Here is a 20,801-nt window from a genome sequence, read left to right on the forward strand (position 1 = left end):
ACTGATTTGGAAGTTTTTCTAAATATGCTTTTGCCAATCACACTTTATTGTGATAATAGTGGGGTTGTGGAAAATTCTAAAGAACCTTAGAGTCACCAAAGAGGTAAGCATATAGAACAAAAAATATCATTTGATCCGGGAAATTGTGCATCGTGGTGATGTGATTGTCACGAAGATCGCGTCGGAGCACAATGTTGCTAATCCATTTACAAAGGCTCTCACGACTAAAGTGTTCGAGGGTCATCTGGAGAGTCTGGGTCTATGAGATATGTGGCACCTTGTCTAGAGCAAGTGGAAGATGTTATTGGGGTATAGAATATGCCTTAGTTTATTGTATTTTATACTGTTTTGTATTGTACATTAGTTTCTTGAGGCTTTAAGACAAGTGGGAGATTGTTGGGAATAGTGTCCTAATTCTCCTGGTAGTCTCGTAGTTTGTAAACACTCTGTGAACATATTGTTATTTATAAAATAAGTGTTATTTTCTAAGCATGTACTCAATCCAATAAACTAAGATCCAAAGTTATTTTATGTAAGTATGTATTTGAGACATACAAGTGGATCATGTCTTATGTAATAACCTAAATGGTCTGTAGTAGATGGATAAAGGAAGGATACCTTATCTTGGTGACACTACGGATACGACCCGTTTTGTAGATGTTACAGAGGTTGTAAAGTGCTACAAATGGTTTGATCATGACTATTTATATGGAGACATGCGAGCGGGGGTATCCTATACAAAGAGTTTGTATAAAACTGGACCATGAAATGATTAGTCTCTTTATATAATGTTGTTCATAATTAAGACTTACATTTCATAGGATGACCATAGGTGACATGACCTTAATCCTAAGTGAGTTAGGAACTCCTGCTCATGAGGGCGATCCTTTGATTTGTATGGATGAGAGTGGCCAGATTGCCAACTCAACAAGCCTACCATTTTGGGGATTCATCTGATTAGGGATCTGGGAACTCAGCTACACAAGACAAAATTCACTCCTTCCCTGAAGCAAGGGTAAGTCTCCCTTAAGGGCTGATTTCGGGTCTTGAACATAGTGGTCACACCCTCTCTAGGGAAGAAAGGACTCGGTCATAATAGGACTATGACTTATTGTTCATTAGAGGAATCAGTGGTACTTAAGGAGTTAGATGTAACTACAGGGGCATAACGGTAAATTAGCCCAACTGTACTTACGAGCGATTTTTGAAGGGTCATCGTACTGTTAATTAGTTATATCAAATAGACATAGAAATATATCTGTAGTGCGAAGAGTGCAATTGTCGGTATTTAGTGGAGTGACCAACAGTTAACGGATGGTGGATCTCGTGATTAAAGAGTTTAGTCAGTTATTCATTTACCGTTGAAGCTTCAAGCTACAAGTCCATAAGATCTCCTTGGTAGCTCAATGGGTTCAAGTTGAGAATCAGATTTTGGGTTAGTTTGAAGTGTTCAAATTAACAAGAGGGAATTTGATTATATATGATATAATTAAATTAATTCAATTATATGTGATATAATTGATATGATGCATTTTATACATTATCATTGGAGGAATTAATATAAATATGATTTATATTAAAAACCATAAAATAGAAAAAGAACTATGGTTTATATGTTTCATATGATGAAATATTAAAACTATAGGTTATAAATATAATTTGATAAGTTGGATATTATATTTATTTATAATATATTAATTATATGATAATTAATTATTCTTTTTCTTTAATAACCAACTTGTGTGGGAGGTTATGCACAGTTATGGTAACTGTGAGATAAAAAGGAAAATGGTTTTCCAAATTCAAAAGTTGATGATTCATTGAATCGGTCTCACAAAAAGAAACAATATCAAGTAAAAGAGTTTTACCAAACAATAGCATCTCACAAACTAAACGATCGAGTACTGAGTTTACCATACGATAGTTACTAGTTACTACATGATCGAGTAACAAGTCTATATGATAGGCTTCTTCTTCTACATGATCGAGTATCAAGTCTATATGATAGACTTATTCCTTCTCCCACTTATTTGATCGTCTACTCAGTCATTTACCTCCTTCATTCCTCTATCCAAAGTCACACAGAGCCCACAACTTCTGGATTCTCACATCGAGAATACCAAGATAACTCTTGTGGTAGTGTTCTTGTTCCATTTGAGGGTCGAGGATCGAGTTGCACTCGATAGTGATTGAGGATTCTTCAGTTCATGCTCTTGGTTGTTCTGATTGTTGCGTTCGAGTTTGTGTTGTTGAACGAGTTGCTGAACGATCGAGGGATACTTGAAGAAAAAGTTCTTTAAAGGTTTACATACTCTATCCCTTGTTGAATTAAAGAAGCATGCTTATAATTTATTATTTATGCATAATCTATTCTTTTAGACTGTAATTGTTTGTGTTCTTTCTTAATGAAATTTGGAACGATCCACTTCCGCTCACTGGTTCTCTATTTAGGGTTCCTTCAATACAATCATCGAATATATACTTTCAATCTAATAAACAAGATGAAGTTGGAATGATCACAGAATCCTCCAATTACGTAGTAAATCACCATAGACAAGTTGGAGGAAATAATTTCCAGTACCTCACACAACCCGTCGAATGTGCACATGTCGACAATTCCTACTAGACATACTTGGGCACGTGGATAACCCCAGCCAAATATACTGACAATTTCAGTCAAATGTCCACGAAGTATGCTAATAATATCTCGGGTACAATTTCCAGTTTTCAGTCAAACCAATAGGAACAAATATCCAAACTAAAACTCGGAGAGAAAACAGTCGTCCAAACAAAAGAATAATAATTATAATCCAAGAAAACATATTTTCATATCATAATTTACAAAACTAGTACCAATATATAATACATCCAAACATTAAAATATATAAACCGCCCACCCTCTTTTATTAGAACCTTTCTCTCTTTCTAAGTTTCCTGGTTTCCCTGAATCCTAATTTCCAAATTCATTTTAAAGCTTAGATTATTCATTATTTCAGACCTTATTTTGAGACACTTTCTTCTACAAATATGTTTAGATATGTCTTAACTTACCTTAAAATTTGAGCTTCAAATTCGAACTCAAGAACTCAGAATCTCGAGATTCCTCCACCTTGCCCGACTGTCCCTGATTCTGTGAACACCTCTCGGTTTCCTTCAATTTTGACAGCCCTTAACTTAGAATTTTCTCATAGTACCTTATACAGAAGCTACACTCAATTTCTGAGATTTTGGCTCAAGAATCACTTGATGTGCATGAGTAGTTTGGGAGAACTCCTCGTTTAAACTTGGTGTTACAGTCTGCCCTCAATGCTCGGACATCATTTGCACCTTTTGTCTTTCTTATTGATGCATGGTTTTTGCTATTAACGCATGCTCTTCATGATCAACGCAAGGCCTTCTCCAAACTTACCCTCAAACACTCTTCCTAACATCTTTTTTAAGGGAATTTGTGTTATGAGCTGAAGTGAAGCCTTGGGGTGCTATTTATAGGCCTTTAAGAGACCATCCTCATCATCCCTTAAGGCGCTCAACGCATGACACCTCCTTCTTTTAAACTTTTAGAGTGTCTTCTTCTTACTTTGCCACCATCTACTTCCCTGCCACCTCTTACTTTGAGGTGTCTTCTCCATCTTTGTCCTATACATGTATGCGTCCACCTCCTACATGGTTTGGCTAAGATTTCACTTGGTTGAGCCACGTAGCTTATCTTGCTGTCATTTTGTTCCTTAACATCCAAGAATGCTCTATCTAAACACACACTTCCCTTTTGGACGCATAGCAATAGCATCCATCAATGCATAGCAACCATCGATGCATGACAAAGCTTATTAACGTATTGCATGGCTCCCATCCACGCCTAGCAAGACTCGGCCAACACACTTAACCTCAAACAACCTTGGCTCTTTGACAAGCTTTTCATTGCATAATTCAATGGCTGCACTCTTCTTCCAACGCTTAGCCTCATGGTTGGTGCATACTTTTTCAACAAACGCATAATCCAACGCTTACTTTATGTGTGATAACACTTGCAGAAGCTCCTTGCCTAAGGCCTCTTGCTGCATGCATTAACCTAGTCTCATTGCAGAGCTTCCTACTTCATTACGCAGCTTCAGCCTCATCGCCTTATCTTTGGCATCACATAGCCCATCAATTGCATGGTTCAACGCACATCCAGCACCCTGTGTTCAGTGCCTTGTGCCCATCCTTGTGCGCAACCGAGCGCTTCTTCGCTCACGCATGGTCTATACTCGATGCAAGATGGACTTTACTCGATGTATGATGGCCTTTACTCGATGTAGGATGACCCTTACTCGATGTACGATGTCCTTCCCTTGATGCACGATGACCTTGACCCGATGCACGATGGCCCTTACTCGATGCACGATGGCCTTTACATGATGCATGATGGCCCTTATTCGATGCACGATGGCCTTTACTCGATCACGCATAGCCTGTATCGATGCACAATCTAGCCTTTACTCGATGATACTCGATGGAAAACTCGATGCCTGATCCCTTCCTTGCTCACGCATACTCGATGCATGATCCTTTCCTCGATCATGCATACTCGATGCACGATCCTTTCTTTAATCATGCATGGCTTTTACTTGATGCTTATCTAATGCTTACTCGATGCTTACCTAGTGTTTACTCGATGCTTGCCTAGTGTTTACTCGATGCCTAGCCACCCTTTTCACGACCAACACTTAGCCAAAATTTCTTCTTGTTAGGTTAACTTATAAACACCCAAGAGTCAAGTTTCCAATACTTAAGCATTTTCCTTCTTTATTTCCTTATCCTTTACCCATTTCTCAACAATTGCACAATATCTTAAATATTAAATCCCTCACATACTAATCTCAACAATAAACATATTTAAGTAGGGAACATAGGGTTCAGGTTTCACATTAAGTTCCACTGATCTTCTAATGAACAATTGGTTAGTGATCTAATCACTAAATCGGATCCCTCTCGGGCCAATGAGAGAGTGGGGCCCTTTGTTCAAGACCTGGTTTCAGCACTTAAGAGAACAACCTTCCTCCTATTCTAAAATCAGGTAAACGTGAATTCCATTTTGCACCCTATGTCCCCAGCTATCTATCCGGTCTTACCCTGAAATGGGAGGCTTATTGAGCCAGCTCTGTTGAGTCAACCCTCACTATGCAAATCTAAGGATAATCCCAAATAAACAGGAGTTCATAGTTAGTTCAGGATTAAGATCGAGTTGCCTAGGTAATCTAAGTGAAATAATCAGTCTTAAACAGTAAACAACGTTATAAAGTAAAAGTGACTTATTTCTTAGTCAGATCTTAAGCAAACTCATTGTATAGAATGCCCTCACTCCTCATGTCAAAACATGAACAAATCAGGATCACTTCGTTTGTAACACCTTACAACAAATTGAAACAACTATAGAGTGGGTCGCATCCGATAGAGTTACCAGAATAAGGCATCCAATCTTATTCGTATAGTTTTGGCTATTACTTGAACTTGATCTATCTTTATGTCTCCACATAAAGTTCAAGTATTCATATAATAGTCATGGATCTTAGTTTATTGGATTTAGTCTTTACAAGTGCAATTTATAAATTCAATAACAACTTTATTGAATAAATATCGCATAACATCTTTATTGATAATAGAAAATGTTTAACTTAACAAACTACGAGTTTTAGGATATACAACCCCAAAGTTCAGGATTAAATTGATACAATTATTAATTAAAAATTTAAATTGATAAAATCTGAGGTATAAATTGATATTTTACCATTTGATGGACATGGTCATAAAATTGACATTTTCGTCAACATCAATGTTGAATATTAAAATGGTTATTGTAGAAAAAGAAAAGAAGAAAGTGGCATTTGGTCCGAAGCAATGGTTGAACAATCCTCTCGTAGAAATGTTCAACTTCCCTCTTGATCTTTACACATTTCATTTTCTTGTTAGGAACTTGTTACTAATCTTCTTCCATTAGACAAAGCTATCCCAATCAATTGACAGTCGACAGAGGCGCCCTTGAACACAAACCTTGTGAGTATTTTGTATCAAACTTCAAACGTTAGGCTCTAGATTAGTTGGTCATCCATATGGACCCTTTCTCTCAAACACTAATCGCATTTAACTTGGTTTTTTGTCTCATCAGGTCTGTAGCTGCAAGTGATTCCTTAACTGTTCAAAACCCATATCTCAGAGATGGCTTTAGTCTGGTCTCCAGAAATGGAAACTTCGAATTGGGTTTCTTCAGTCCTGGTCTTTTGGGTGATCGTTACTTGGGAATTTGGTTCAAGAATCGGCGAGGTCCGACCTCTGTTTGGGTTGCAAACAGGGAAAACCCCATTAACGGCTCGTCTGGTGTATTGGTAATGAACATTACTACAGGAAATCTTACACTCTATGGCCATAATACCACGGACGTTGTTTGGTCTGCCAGGTTACTGAGAAAAGTCCCCAATGGGGTTTTGCAGTTATTGGACAATGGAAATCTTGTGCTGAGAGATGGGGATGTTGAAAATCCCCAAAACTACTCCTGGCAGAGCTTCGATTACCCCACTGACACTCTCTTGCCAGGAATGAAGTTAGGTTGGGACTTGAGAAATAACATTAATAGAAGATTGTCTGCTTGGAAAAATCTCAATGACCCATCTCCTGGGAGCTTCACTTGGAGGATGGAGCTTCATGAATATCCTGAGACTGTTGTGTGGAATGGCTCTAAAAAATATTTCAGGCATGGCCCATGGAACGGCGTGACAATCAGTAGCTAGCCTTTAGGCTTAGCGCCAAACTTGATACTCCACTTTGTTTCCAATGAGGATGAGGTTTACTACCAATACACTGTATTAGATGAGTCTTATACAGTGATGCTGGTGATGAACCAATCCATTTATGTTCGCACGGAGTACTTATGGTCTGTAAACGAGAGAGAATGGACAGTTTACAATTCATTACCAAGAGATTTTTGTGACAATTATGCTCTGTGTGGTCCCTATGGATATTGTGATTTTAGGGTTGTTCCATCTTGTAGCTGTCTAGAAGGATTTAAGCCAAGATCACTCCAGAATTGGAAGGCAGGGGGTTTTGCAGATGGTTGTGAACTAAATAAACCGATAAATTGTAGTGATGAAGTCAACTTTGCACAATTCAACCAAATGAAATTGCCTGACACAACGCGTACGTGGATAAACAGAAGCATGAATCTTGAAGAATGCAAGCAAAAGTGCTTGCGGAATTGTTCTTGTACGGCTTATGCCAATACAAATATCAGTGGGAGTGGAAGTGGCTGTGTCTTATGGATGGGGGATATCATTGACCTGAAAATAATTCCTGGTGCTGGACAGGATTTATATGTTAAGATGCTGGCATCAGAAGTAGGTAAAAGATTTACTTTTTCAGTACTCAATGAGTGATAGTTCAGATTAAAAATGATTTGGGTTCCTAATATATGCACCAAATATATAACTTTTGCTTTGATGTGAAGAAGTCAAGCATGGAGAGGCACCAAAAAGATTAAATCGTAAGGTGAAGATTGCTTTGGTTGGGATTGCCGTGGGTTTAGTTTTGGCTATCCCCTTCGTATGCTTTTACACTTTCAAAAAGAGATCAGCCTGCAAAGGTAATTATTTCTCAAACCAACATGGTATAACACATGCTGCCATTTTGTCTTCAGTATTTGTTAGAATGCTCTTATTCCAATGGATACCGATGAATTGAAACTACGAAACATATATGCCAAAATACATTTTGAGAAGATAGTTTAAAGACTGAAAATCTGGTTGAAAGAATAAAGCTCCTCCATTTTTTTTTCCTTTGCCCGAAACATTTTTCATGATAATTGTTTTGCATCTGGTTGACCTTTAAAATTTATATCAGTAGAGAAATATTTTTTTACTATCATGTATATCTTTAAGGAATTTTTTAAACCACCAATTGACTCAAAAGCTTAAGCTGATAGATTATGATAAATTTAATTATATCAACACTTTAATACTCCCCTTACTTGCTAATTGAAAATTTGTAGAAGACCCAATAAGTGAAAATCAATATTATATGAGGGGTTTAAATACAAGATTCTTGCTCTACTACCATCTTAAACCACTCATTGATCCAAAAGCTTAAGCTAATGGGTTATGGTAAATTTAATTGTACCAACACTTAACAGAAGTGAATAGATAGTTTCCCTTAAAATCTTTTTGCATCATGTTGATTTCACTATTCAACAAGGAGCTAACTAGATCCTTAACTTTTTTTCCTTATTGTTTCTTCTTCTCTCCTCCCCACCCCAAAAAGAAAGTTTCATTTTTTGCCAGCATCAATAGAAATAACCCATTTTTACTTGTTTAGTCCTCAATATAAATGTCAACATTGACAAAGCTTTCCAATTTCAGATGGCCATGAGGAATTAGAAGCTGAAGACTTGGAGCTTCCCTTGTTTGATTTATCCTTGATAAATAGTGCCACTAAGAACTTCTCACTTGAAAATAAGCTTGGAGAAGGTGGCTTTGGACCAGTATATAAGGTAATTTTGCCACGTTTATAATTAAAACTTCTTATTCCTTTCAAATCGGAAATTTTAGGAAACTTTCAATTTTCAGGGTAAGCTTCCAGATGGACAAGATATTGCTGTGAAGAGGCTTTCAAAGAGCTCTGGACAGGGAACGAATGAGTTCAAGAATGAAGTAATCCTAACTGCAAAGCTTCAACATCGAAATCTTGTAAAACTTCTTGGTTGCTGCATTCAAGGAGATGAGAAAATGCTAATTTACGAGTACATGCCAAACAAAAGTCTGGATTTATTTATATTTGGTAAAAATCTCTTAAATTTTAAACTTTTCTAGTTTGTCCCATTAATCAAAATATATTATATTTTGATCAAAACGTTAGTCTTACACTTTCAAGTTGATATAGTTGGATTGAGTAAGTTTGAAATGGATAGATGAAAGGCGATGTCAACTATTAAACTGGTCGCAACGGTATCACATTATCTGTGGGATTGCAAGAGGACTCGTGTATCTTCATCAAGATTCTAGATTGAGGATTATACATAGAGATTTAAAAGCAAGTAACATTTTACTTGATATGAATATGAATCCAAAAATCTCTGATTTTGGTCTTGCTAAAACTTGTGGAGGGGATCAGACCGAAGGAGAGACAATAAGAGTAGTTGGAACCTAGTAAGTACTCTTGCTATCTTCCTCTAACATGTTACGTTTGTGCTTGGTTGATGTAAGTTTTTAGAAATTTCTATTTACAACAGTGGATATATGGCCCCAGGATATGCTTTTGATGGACAGTTATCAATAAAATCCGATACATTTAGTTATGGCATTCTGTTGTTGGAGATCATTAGTGGAAAAAGAAGCTGGGGATTTCGTCACTCGAATAACCAAAATCTCATCGGTTATGTAAGCCTAGAATTAATTTGCTTATTAGCATTCTTCTAATATTATTGGTTAGGAATAATATGCTTTCTTATACTGATAGGCATGGCAATTATGGAAAGGGGGAAGTCCAGGAGAATTGATTGATGACACAATTCAAGAAACCCGCAATTTCTCAGAGTTATTGAGATGTATCAATATCAGTTTGTTGTGTGTTCAACAACAGTCCAATGATCGACCCATGATCTCGTTGGTAGTTATGATGTTAGGGTGTAAAATTCCTTTGTTACAACCAAAACAATCTGGATTTTTTGCAGAAAATGAAGGCATTGCCATGGATGGCTTCTCAGATAAAGATAAATCAGCTTCAACCAGTGGGTTTACATTATTTGCATTGTCAGATACTCAATAAGAACAATCAAAGCTTCACACCAAGAATCTTGCTTTGTCAATATTACCTTGAATCAAAGTGTTGTACTAGAGGCTACACTTTAGTTTCTCTTCATTTTTCTACGAGGATGCATATCTCAATACTTTTAGTTTAAATTCAATTGACAAATTTCTACTTTGACGTTTGTTCTATTTTGATCCCTAAACTTTTAAAAGGTTCAACTTTCAAATTTTAGTCTGCATTTTGATTCTGTTTGTAACAAACTAGTGACATATTTTTGAGTATGTGTACTAGCATGTTAATTTCAAGTCATATTGGTTAGTGTCAATCCTTTAACAGGTGATTACTAGTAGACCAATAATATAGTAAAGATGAAAATTATTTTTTAAGTCTAAATATTAAAATAGACATTTTGAAACATTGGATATCAAAATATTTAAAGAGCATAACTATCTAGGTCCTATTTAGTAATTATTTTATTTTTAATTTTTTAGTTTTAAAAATTAAGCATATTTTCTTTTAATTTCTTATCATTTATAGGCTTAATTGTTAAAAATAGAAAATGGAGAACTAAAGGTTTGTTTGGATTGATTAGAGATTTCTTTTTTAAAAAAATTATTTTTATTTAAACTCTTTTGATATAAAATTATTTTCAATAAGAAAATTACCTTTTTGGTCTTTGAGTTTTTAGTTATAGATTCATTTGATTCCTCGATTTTTGCAATGGATCTTTTGAGCCCATGTTTTGAGAAATAGGTTTAATTGGTCCTTGGGATTAGTGGGGGTTAGTATTTGCATTTGCTACATAGCAAACATGGAAAGTTAAATAGATAATAAATAATAAAATTAATACTAAAAACAAAAGACCCTTTTCTCTCTCATGGAGTCGCCCCACGCCCCCCCCCCCCCCCTCTTCCTCCATTTTCATTTGGGTATTTGCCGATTTTTATAGTTAAAATGCTTTTTGAACCCTATTAGAATTTGAAACCTCCATTTTTCCATTTGAATATGGTAAAACCATCTAATTTTTAAACCTTTCATGAAGAAGAACCCATGAATTTCAACCACGTAATCCAATCGGGGGTCTGTTTACATTTTGTAAAAGGAACAGAGGAACGAGCATTGGAATTACAAGGTGGAGGTCGGGGAGTTAATTAATGACAAATTTAGCCTTTTTGATTGACGAATCCATGCTTTGCCTAGACGATCGTTATCTAATCGGTCTTGAAAATCTTACATGTAACGACCCAGCTTCCTAAGAATTAAACTAGGTCGTTACTATAGACATGCATGCATACAATTCAAATTGACATCTTTTCATGACTTAGTTAAACCAAATAAATAACATAAAATAATTAACTTTATTAAAACTAACTAACTAAAATTTATTTAGCAGGGTATCCTTAAAACCAAAAAACAAAACTAGAAAACTCTTTTAAAAAGTCTAAAGCGTAAGTACCAAAATTTCAAGTTCAAACATCAAGACTAGAAATTTTAAAACATAAAATCTTGAAAACATAAGCAGAAGTGTATGACTAGTCTCGGTGGCTCGATCACGGATTCTGCTTGTCATTCGCCTACGTGTTCTTACCCTTACTTGAACAGTAAACATGAGAAAGAATGAGTATAAAATACTCAGCAAGTAACCCCACTATTGGGTCAAGCTTAAGCATCTATGTCCTCTATGCCACTCGTGGGACGTGCATAAACCTCTACTTTCTATGGGATGACTAACTAGTGAATAGTTCAATCCACTCTACGTAGATTTGGTGTCCTCACAAATCTTTGGTGAATCTCGAAGGAAATACAAACATCTAGTAAAGTCTTGAAGGAGATCACCACCTCTGGTGAATCCTAAAGGAAACACAAAACCTCTAGTGAAATTTCATAGGAAATCACTACCTTTGGTGAATCCCGAAGGAAACACAAACCTCTGGTGAAGTCCTGAAGAAGATCACCACCTCTGGTGAATCCCGAAGAAAACACGAACCTCTGGTGAAGTCCCGAAGGAGATCACCACATCTGGTGAATCCTGAAGGAAACAAAAACCTCTGATGAAATTCTAGAGAAGATCACCACCTTTGGTGGGTATCTAATTATGGGTAGGAGTAACTACAACTATCATAAATATAACGTGCGTCATAAAACATAGTCCCACAACATGCAAATACATATCATCATGCTTCATGTTCATCTAGTAAATCATAATAATAAATTAACTTAGTTCATGCCAGCACTCATAACATGCTTCAAAACATAATCAATGTCAACTTATTTATACTTATGCATCTTGATGTAAGCAATCTTAAGATCCTCAAAATTAATCTTAAATTTATCGTCTGACACATAGGTAGTAAGATTACTTACCTTAAAATTGGTCACAATTTTAATCCAAGTAATTAATCTTTAAAATTTTTGAAAGACTTGAATCCACCCTATAACATAAATTACAAATTTTAATTTAGCCCCCTAGCCAAGATGCAAAGATGTTAAATCTCCAAAGCGGCAACCTCAACAAGAGCAAAACAACCTTAAAAAGAAGCAGTGGAAAAGGAAACCCAGCTCACTCAAAATCGACATTCAAACCAAAAAGGAAAAAATCTATCAACGGCAAGAAATCACATAAATAGGGAAAGGAATAATCTTGCAAGAAAGGCAATGTTCCAAGCAACCTTCACGACTAATCTTGAGACAACAACCAAACCGAAATAACCATTTAACTTTAAACAAACATATCAACCACAAATTCCAACAAATTTCATGCCCAATCTGGTTCTTCGTTAGCATGTTCTTTTAAAGTTAGGATTGAGAAAGGATTTGCTAAGTGTTTTATGGGCTATTTGGTTAAGGGAAAAGAGGGTGGGAATGAGAATGGGTTTACAAAGCCCATGTTTGGTTGGTGGGCTTTATTCATTTACCTTGGAAAAGATAATTCCTAGGTTTTCTTTCCCACACAAAGGAAGGAATTGAATGCCTATTGAAAAGTGTGGGTTTTCTTTTCTCGTGGGTTTTCTTTTCTTCTTCCCCTTCCTATAACGAAATTTCTTCCTTCCAGTCATGAAAATCAACCTTTCTGCTTTGAGTGTCGGCCATCTCTCTGCTTCGGTGCCAGCCATTTCTATACATTTTTTTCCTTCAATCTCTATTCCTCTCTTCTCGCCGGCGTGATTTTCTGCTCCTCTATTGGTACTTACAATCTTTCCATCTCTATTTATGTCTTTTTTCTCACTTCAATTTATGTCCTTATTCACTGTTGTCTCTCTTCCTCTCTTCAATCTCCAGTCACTGATTTTAGCATTTGGTACTCAGTAAATTAGAAATTAGATCCATGGTCGAACACTGCTGTCTTTATTCACTACTGTCGAAAACTGCTGTCTCTCTTCCTCTCTTCAATCTCCAGTCACTGATTTTAGCATTTGGTACTCAGTAAATTAGAAATTAGATCCATGGTCGAAATTCACTACTGTCGAACACTGCTGTCTTTATTCACCACTGTCGAACACTGCTGTCTCTCTTCCTCTCTTCAATCTCCAGTCACTGATTTTATGTTGTAAGAAGGAGAAAGAAAGGGAGGCTAAACAATCGTTGTCAAAGAATAAAGGATCGTTGAGAGGTGAAGGCTAAACAATTGTTGGGAAAAAGGCTAGACGATCATTGAGAAAAAGGCTAGACGATCGTTGGGAAAAAGGTAAACGATAAGACAAGCGTTTACACGATAGAGGTTAGCGTGCAGACGATGGGGTAGGAGACTGCACGATTGGGTTGAGCATGTAGGCGACAGAAAGTACATGATAGGATGTAGACGATCGGGTTGGAAGTGTACACGATGGAGAGTACACGATAGGACGATAGAGGAAATTTGCTATACAATAGGTAGAAAGCATAAACGATAGAGAGGATTGATTAAGACGAAATAGATGGATGGGTAAATTTTTATAGATATGGATGTCAACACATCTACCTTTTCTAATAATTTTATAGACCATTTACTGTAAGATAGAACACTTAATCCATCTATCTTTCCTAATAAATTTTTCGACAGTAAGATAGAACACATAAATTTTATGTTGATTTGCTATTCATTGTGATTTATTTGATGATTTGCTATTCATTCTGCACATTTAATCCAACACTTCATTGTGATTTATTTTTTGACGGTAAGATAGAACACACTTAGTCCAACATTTATATTGATTTGCTATTCATTCTGCATGTTTTTTTGTTCTCTTTTGATGTATTGAATGAGTTGATTTGCTACATTGTGATTTATTTCTAAGAATTGTTTATTATAATTAACTAATGATGGGATAAAACATTTCGTTTATCATGCAGATATGAATGACATACATTCAGCTACTGAATAACAAATTCTTATTGTCTTGTTGTCATATTTAGAAATAATAAAACAAGCAATGAAAACATCTTTTCTATTGGTAGTAATACTATTGTATAAAGGACAAACACGTGACAGAATTATGAGTGGAAATTCTTTCTATAGGCATCGAATTAGATAATTAAACTTTTTTCGTCTAATACATGAGAATGATTTAGCATGTTTTAAGACGACCGAATGGATAGGAGATGTTTTACTATATTATTTCATATGCTTAAAACAATTGATAAATTAAGAGGCATAACACATGTAGAAGTTGAGAAGATGGTTGCAATATTTTTACATATCCTTGCACATGACGTTAAAAATAGAGTTATACGTCGACATTTTACACGTTCAGGAGAAACAATCAGTAGACATTTTAATATAGTTCTGAACTCTGTGATACGACTACATGAGTTATTACTTAAACATCCTGAGTCTATTCCTGCCAACTGCTTGGATGAAAAATGGAAGTGGTTTAAGGTAATTTTTGTTTTATAGTTTTACTCATGTTTAAATATTAGTAGGTGGTTTAATTAATTTAGAGTCTTCTTTGTATGTAGAATTGTCTAGGTGCACTAAATGGAACCTATATTAAAGTCAATGTGGATATTCTCCCAATAGACCTAGGTATCGAACCAGGAAGAATGAAATTGTTACTAATGTCTTAGGAGTTTGCTCCCAAGATATGCAATTTACCTATGTTTTACCTGGATGGGAAGGTTCAGCCTCTGACTCAAGAGTTTTACGAGATGCTATATCTAGGAGGAATGGATTAAAGATTCCAAAAGGTAAAATGTTTGATATTAGGATTGGTATGTAGTTTGGATTAGAAACACTTTGTACATACATTCTCAAGTATTCAGTTGGTGTATTTAGGTTGTTATTATCTATGTGATGTTGGCTATACAAATGGTGAAGGATTTTTGGCTCCTTACAGAGGACAATGATAACATTTAAATGATTGGATGCAATGATACCAACCAAGAACTCCAGCTGAATTTTTTAATATGAAGCATTCATCTGCAAGAAATGTAATAAAACAAGCATTTGGGCTATTAAAAGGTCGATGGGCTATTAAAAGGTCGATGGGCTATTCTTCAAAGGAAATCTTACTATCCAGTAAAAGTTCAATGTCGCATATTACAGCTTGTTGTCTTATTCATAATCTTATAAGAAGAGAAATGCCTGTAGATCCGTTAGAAGAAGATGAAGTTGGAGACACTCATTCAAGTACTTTTGACATGGATAGTGATCGAATAACACATGTAGAGAGTTCAAATGAATGGAAAATTAGAGAGATAACTTAGCAATTGAGATGTTTAAGGAATGGAGGGGCATTAGATATTAATACTAGGATGTATTATTATGATGTAAACATGTACCTTGTTATAAGCTTTTATAAAACATTGTGAATTACTATATTGCTACTTATTTCATAATTATGATATGTGATGTATGTTTTGATTTTCATACTATGTTATATGTGAAGTGTTGAGTTTTAATAGTCTAATATGTGATGTGAATCATAGATATAGATGTCAACAAACAATATACAGTTGGTCGAGTAGGTTGAAACATATGTGGAGTAAGATAGAAGATGAGAAATTAGTAGAATGCTTATTAGAGTTATCTAACATTGGCACATGGAAGGCTGATAATGGTACTTTCAAACCAGGATTTCTCAATCAAGTAGAGAAATGGATGGCTGAAAAAATTCATAATTGTGAAGTTAAGGCTCAACCACACATAGAGTCTAGAGTAAAATTGTTGAAGAAGCAGTACAACGCAATAGCTGAAATGTTAGGCCCAAATTGTAGTGGCTTCGGATGGAATGATAAAGAAAAGTGTATAAAAGTAGAAAAAGATATATTCGATGAATGGGTAAAGGTAAATGTAGATTTTTGTATTGCCAGTGTATTGTTATCATGCTATTGTTGAAATGTATTAAAAGTTTATTTATATTTGTTTTCCAGAGTCATCCAAATGCAAAAGGACTGAGAAACAAGTCTTTTCTGTTCTACGAACAATTAGCCATTATTTTTGGAAAAGATAGAGCCAATGGACTTGGTGCAGAAGGTCCAGCTGACATGTTTGAAGCAGTAGAGCGAGAAATAGACAACAATGATTTTTGGAGAGAAATGGATGGTTTTTATGTGCCTGATCCACCAATAGTTGGAGGGGAAGAAGTGAATGGATCTACCTCAATGAGTGAAGCAGCAACAAATATGCAATCTAATGCACATACATCAAATAGGTCTAGTAAGAAAAGAGCAAGAAGTATAGACCAATTGGTGACGACAGTGAATGATCTTGAGAATGTTATGAGCAGTCATCTTTCAAGCGCTAATGATAACATTCAAGAAATTGCTATGTTTTATCGACAGGTAGCTGAACGAGAGTCCACAAGAGAAGCACGTCGAAACTCATTAGTTAGTGAAATTAGAAAGGTAGATGGATTAAGTGTTCGACAAAGGGTGAGAGCGGGTAAGATTATCACTAAAGACCAATCTCAGATTGATTATTTCTTTAATCTTCCACATGATGAAAGATATGAATTCATAATAGAGGTTTTGCAAGAAAACGTTCATTCTTAAACTGTGGGAATATCGTAGTATCTTCTAGGTAATAGGAGACTTTATAACATGTTATACATGGGCAATTATGTGTATATTTTGATGCCCTTATCAAATGATGTGTACTCCTTATTTTGAGCTAGCATGTTAGTACTTGCTAAGTATCTTCATTTTGAATGAATGTTGCACTGTACTCTTATTTGTAACTACGAATATTGACATAATATAAATACTTATTTTGTCTACGTTTAGTATTTATACTTTGATATCGGTTATATAGCATTTAGTAGCAGAGCTAAGCGATTATGTAGCCGAATAAGCGATTGCGGGGTCTTCGTGGGCGATCGTTTAGTGTTACTCAGTGATCGTGTAACAGAGCTAAGAGATCGTGTAGCCGAGCTCAGCGATCGTGTAGCATTTGGTAAGCGATCGTATAGCATTTGGTAAGCAATCGTATAGCATTTGGTAGGCGATCGTATAGCACTGGGTAGACGATCGTATAGCATTTTGTTACTCAGCGATCGTGTAGCAGAGCTAAGCGATCGTGTAGCCGAGCTCAGCGATCGTGTAGCATTTGGTAGGTGATCATCTAGCATTGGGTAGGCGATCGTATAGCACTGGGTAGGCGATCGTATAATATTTTGTTACTCAACGATTGTGTAGCAGAGCTAAGCGATTGTGTAGCCGAGCTCAACGATCGTGTAGCATTTGCTAGATGATCGTCTAGCATTGGGTAGGCGATCGTATAACATTTTTTTACTCAACGATCATGTAGCGGAGCTCAGCGATCGTGCATATAATTTAAGCGATCGTATAGTATTTTGTAAACAATCGTTTAGCAGAGTTCAGTGATCGTGTAGATAATCTAAGTGATCATATAGTATTTTATAAACGATGACTATGTTTACAAAATAACATAGTCAATGCCCAGGGGCCGTTTGGATTTAGTAATTCATCTGCAAGAAATATACTATGATCGCATTTGGACTATTACTAAATTATTTTGTAACATATTTCTTGTAAAGGTCGTTTGGATTTTTTTTTTTTTTTTTAATTCCCACATACTATTTCCAAACATTTTTTTTCCATGCACAACAAAACATAGTTATCCTTGATTCCCAGTAATTTTATTTCCAGACATATAATTTCCAGACATTCTTAATTCTTGGGCATTGAGAAAATCTCAATCCAAACATCCCTTTAGTGGTGGTGTTGGAATCTGTGGGTTCTTCTTCCTTTCAGGTTTAAAAATTGGAAGGTTTTACCACACCAAAATGGAAAAATTGAGGTTTCAAATTTTAATGGAGTTCAAAAAGTATTCTTACCATAAAAATTGACATACCCAAATGAAAATGAAAGAAAAGGACTCCATGAGAGAGAAAAGGGTCTTTTGTTTTTAGTATTAATTTTATTATTTATTATCTATTTAACTTTTCATGTTAGCATTTAAAAAATAATAAAAATTAATTTGCCGTGTAGCAATCGGAGATACCAACCTCCACTAAACCCTTGGACCATTTAAACCTATGGACTAAAAAGGTCCATTTCAAAAATTGAGGAACCAAATGAATCTATAACTAACAACTTAGAGAAAAAAAAAGATAATTTTCCCTTTTAAATAATATATTTTGATAGTGTTTCAAGAGATATTTTAAAATTAAACACTTGAAAAAAAATACATCTTAAGGAGACGTTTGAGACAATGAGTTAATTATTATAGGCATACGTTATTATAGTTGGATTATGATAGTTTGTGTTTTTTATGTAGATTGTTTTAGTTTGGGTTACAATAATATGTGTTTGAGATATAAACTATTTTAGTTTGAGAAGGAAATAGTAAACACTGTAGCAAATAATAAAAAAATGATGAATGTAAAATAGTAAAAACTATAATAAATCGTAAATACTGTAGCAAATGAGGGTTTTGAAATAATATTGACAGTAGCTAATTTGAGATTTTGAAATAGTTTTTATTGTAGCAAGGGGTGATTATTATATTTTGATGATAACTCTTGCCCCAAACACTCCCTAAATGATTACCAAATAAGACCTTAACTTCCTTATCACGATGTTTGTGTTGTTTTCTTTTGTTGCTTACATTTGCCTAAAAGAGTGTTTAGAGTGTAAAATAACATTTAAACATTTAAATATGAGATTTAGTATAGTTTTTTTTTTTAAAGTACATATTTAGTGTGCATTTGAGATTGCTTTTGGAGAGATAGAATTGATTATAGACAAGTCTTAATCATTTTTTGCATTAGGTAAAACAGATTTGAATGTCGAAATCTATTAAAATCACTTTTAAAAACACGTTAATTTCACGCCTACTTCAAAAGCTTTCTAACTAGCTTTTAGATTCAACTAAAATCAGGTAGAGTTTTTAATTAATGTTTAGTTTTTAATTTTGTACTTTAAAAATAAAGATTTAATTTATATATCTATTTATTTCTCACCTAATCAAATCAATTTTCTATTTTTCATGAGTTGAATGCATCAATATTTGAAAAAAGTATACCATATTGATTTTTTAAATGTTATTCCTCTTAATATTTAAAATTATCTATAACAAACAAAATTTATCATTATAAACAATTATTTAAAATTTTAAATTGAAAAAAAAAAAAGTTAATTATAAGTCAATTTTAGTTATTATATCTAAAATAAGATGATTTTGTATGTATTTACCAAACACTATAACCTACATTTTTCAAGTTTAAATTGAAATTCACTAAACACTAATTTACTTCATTTAAAAAGTTACATGATCGTCTGAAAACACTTTAGCTAAATTGAAAACTTTTTTTTTTAAGAAAAGTCTTCAATCTAGTGCAAGTGCACACTGTCAACAAGTAGTACAAAGATTGGAAGAATTTCAAGTCGTCTCCCAAGGAAACGGTTTTTCAACAAAAATGTTTATAAGCAACAAAACTTTCCTAAAAATTTGCAACTTTAGTAACCAAGATAAAATTGATTTGAGATTTTTGGTAGAAAAATTAAATTGTCAAACAATTGCAAAATATAGGGATTCAAACATGTCCATGCTCCTTTTGAAAGTAAATTTAGCCTAATATGAAGACTTTTAGCTTAACTCAATTTTGATGCTTTGTTGGACTGGATTCAACACCTATTTGATGTTCTAATAGTGTCTTCAAGATACTAAGCCAGTAAACCTATATTTTTATGGTTAAAGTGAACTTAAATAATTAAAATATAATCCTTTTGTTTTAAAAGTTTTGCCCTATGTCTATGGTAAAAAACAAAGTCCTATTTCTAGACTCTTTTCCTAAATCACTTTTATAAGAACCAAATTTCACATAATCGTTTTCGTATTAGATTCAATTTTAGTATACTAATCTAGGTGATCAAGCTAGACTAATAATGATGAAATTAAAATCAATAAAAGTAAACCAAACAGTGAAATTGAGCCAAGTTCCCTAACTTTACATATTAGGCATTTGCTACATTATTTAGGACATTAAAATATTTGAATCCTAAAGAAAAGTTTAGCTTATGCTTAAAGAATTAAAGAACAAAAATTTAGATGAGTAAAATTTCATGATGTGCTTAATGAAAAAGGAACACAATTCTAGCTTATAAACAAAAACAAATAAGTAAAAATAAAGTAACTGAATTAATAAAAATAACACTTGAATGAGGTATATATATATTATTCAATGCCTCCAGAAATATAAGAATATCACAGACAAATATTGCAAAATTAAAAATTAAATTGAGTTTACATTGAACTATGAAATGCCAAATTTCTACACATATCTTTTTATCTAACTTGTCTTCTCCTTTCTCAAGGGATTCCAAGTTATGACAATCTCATGTTTTATATGAGATCGGATAAAAAATGATGTGAAAAAAATGGGTGAAATCGCTTTTAACTAAAACAACAAATAATTGAGATAAAGAGGAAATAAGAACTTAAATTGAAAATAATTTATTGCTGTAAAATAAATGAAAGTTACATAATATAAATTGTTGGAGACTTAATTTGGAGGTGAAAATCCCTGATTCACCAAGATTGATGGTGAAAATCCCGAAATCAAGCCTAGAATCGAAGTTTAGCTCTGCTG

At 34.3% G+C, this 20,801-nt stretch overlaps 2 protein-coding genes across 3 annotated transcripts; both read left to right on the top strand.

Moving 5' to 3' along the window:
- Window positions 1-6,056: 6,056 nt before the first annotated feature.
- On the top strand, window positions 6,057-6,803 carry LOC120091942 (S-locus-specific glycoprotein S6-like). Its single transcript, XM_039050113.1, has one exon. It carries the CDS (start codon window positions 6,090-6,092, stop codon window positions 6,762-6,764), a length of 675 nt encoding a protein of 224 aa, XP_038906041.1. The 5' UTR covers window positions 6,057-6,089; the 3' UTR covers window positions 6,765-6,803.
- Window positions 6,804-6,829: 26 nt separating this feature from the next.
- On the top strand, window positions 6,830-9,952 carry LOC120091940 (G-type lectin S-receptor-like serine/threonine-protein kinase SD1-1). Of its 2 annotated transcripts, none has more exons than XM_039050111.1 (7): window positions 6,830-7,371; window positions 7,478-7,612; window positions 8,385-8,515; window positions 8,592-8,802; window positions 8,933-9,170; window positions 9,254-9,401; window positions 9,481-9,952. In XM_039050111.1, exons 1-7 carry the CDS (start codon window positions 6,861-6,863, stop codon window positions 9,787-9,789), a joined length of 1,683 nt encoding a protein of 560 aa, XP_038906039.1. In that variant the 5' UTR covers window positions 6,830-6,860; the 3' UTR covers window positions 9,790-9,952. The 2 variants fall into 2 exon arrangements, with proteins under 2 accessions (XP_038906039.1, XP_038906040.1); XM_039050112.1 differs by having other exon boundaries at window positions 7,481-7,612.
- Window positions 9,953-20,801: the final 10,849 nt, after the last annotated feature.

This window comes from Benincasa hispida, chromosome 11 (genome assembly GCF_009727055.1).
Source record: "Benincasa hispida cultivar B227 chromosome 11, ASM972705v1, whole genome shotgun sequence".
Taxonomy (NCBI): domain Eukaryota; kingdom Viridiplantae; phylum Streptophyta; class Magnoliopsida; order Cucurbitales; family Cucurbitaceae; genus Benincasa; species Benincasa hispida.

Bases quoted from the DNA above. Each gene is read 5' to 3' on its own strand.
- LOC120091940 (XM_039050111.1), top strand. From the start codon at position 6,861: ATGCTGGTGATGAACCAATCCATTTATGTTCGCACGGAGTACTTATGG. The intron at 7,372-7,477 runs GTAAAAGATTTA...TTTGATGTGAAG, and splicing joins GATGCTGGCATCAGAAGTAG to AAGTCAAGCATGGAGAGGCA. The intron at 8,516-8,591 runs GTAATTTTGCCA...TTCAATTTTCAG, and splicing joins GCTTTGGACCAGTATATAAG to GGTAAGCTTCCAGATGGACA.
- LOC120091942 (XM_039050113.1), top strand. From the start codon at position 6,090: ATGGACCCTTTCTCTCAAACACTAATCGCATTTAACTTGGTTTTTTGT.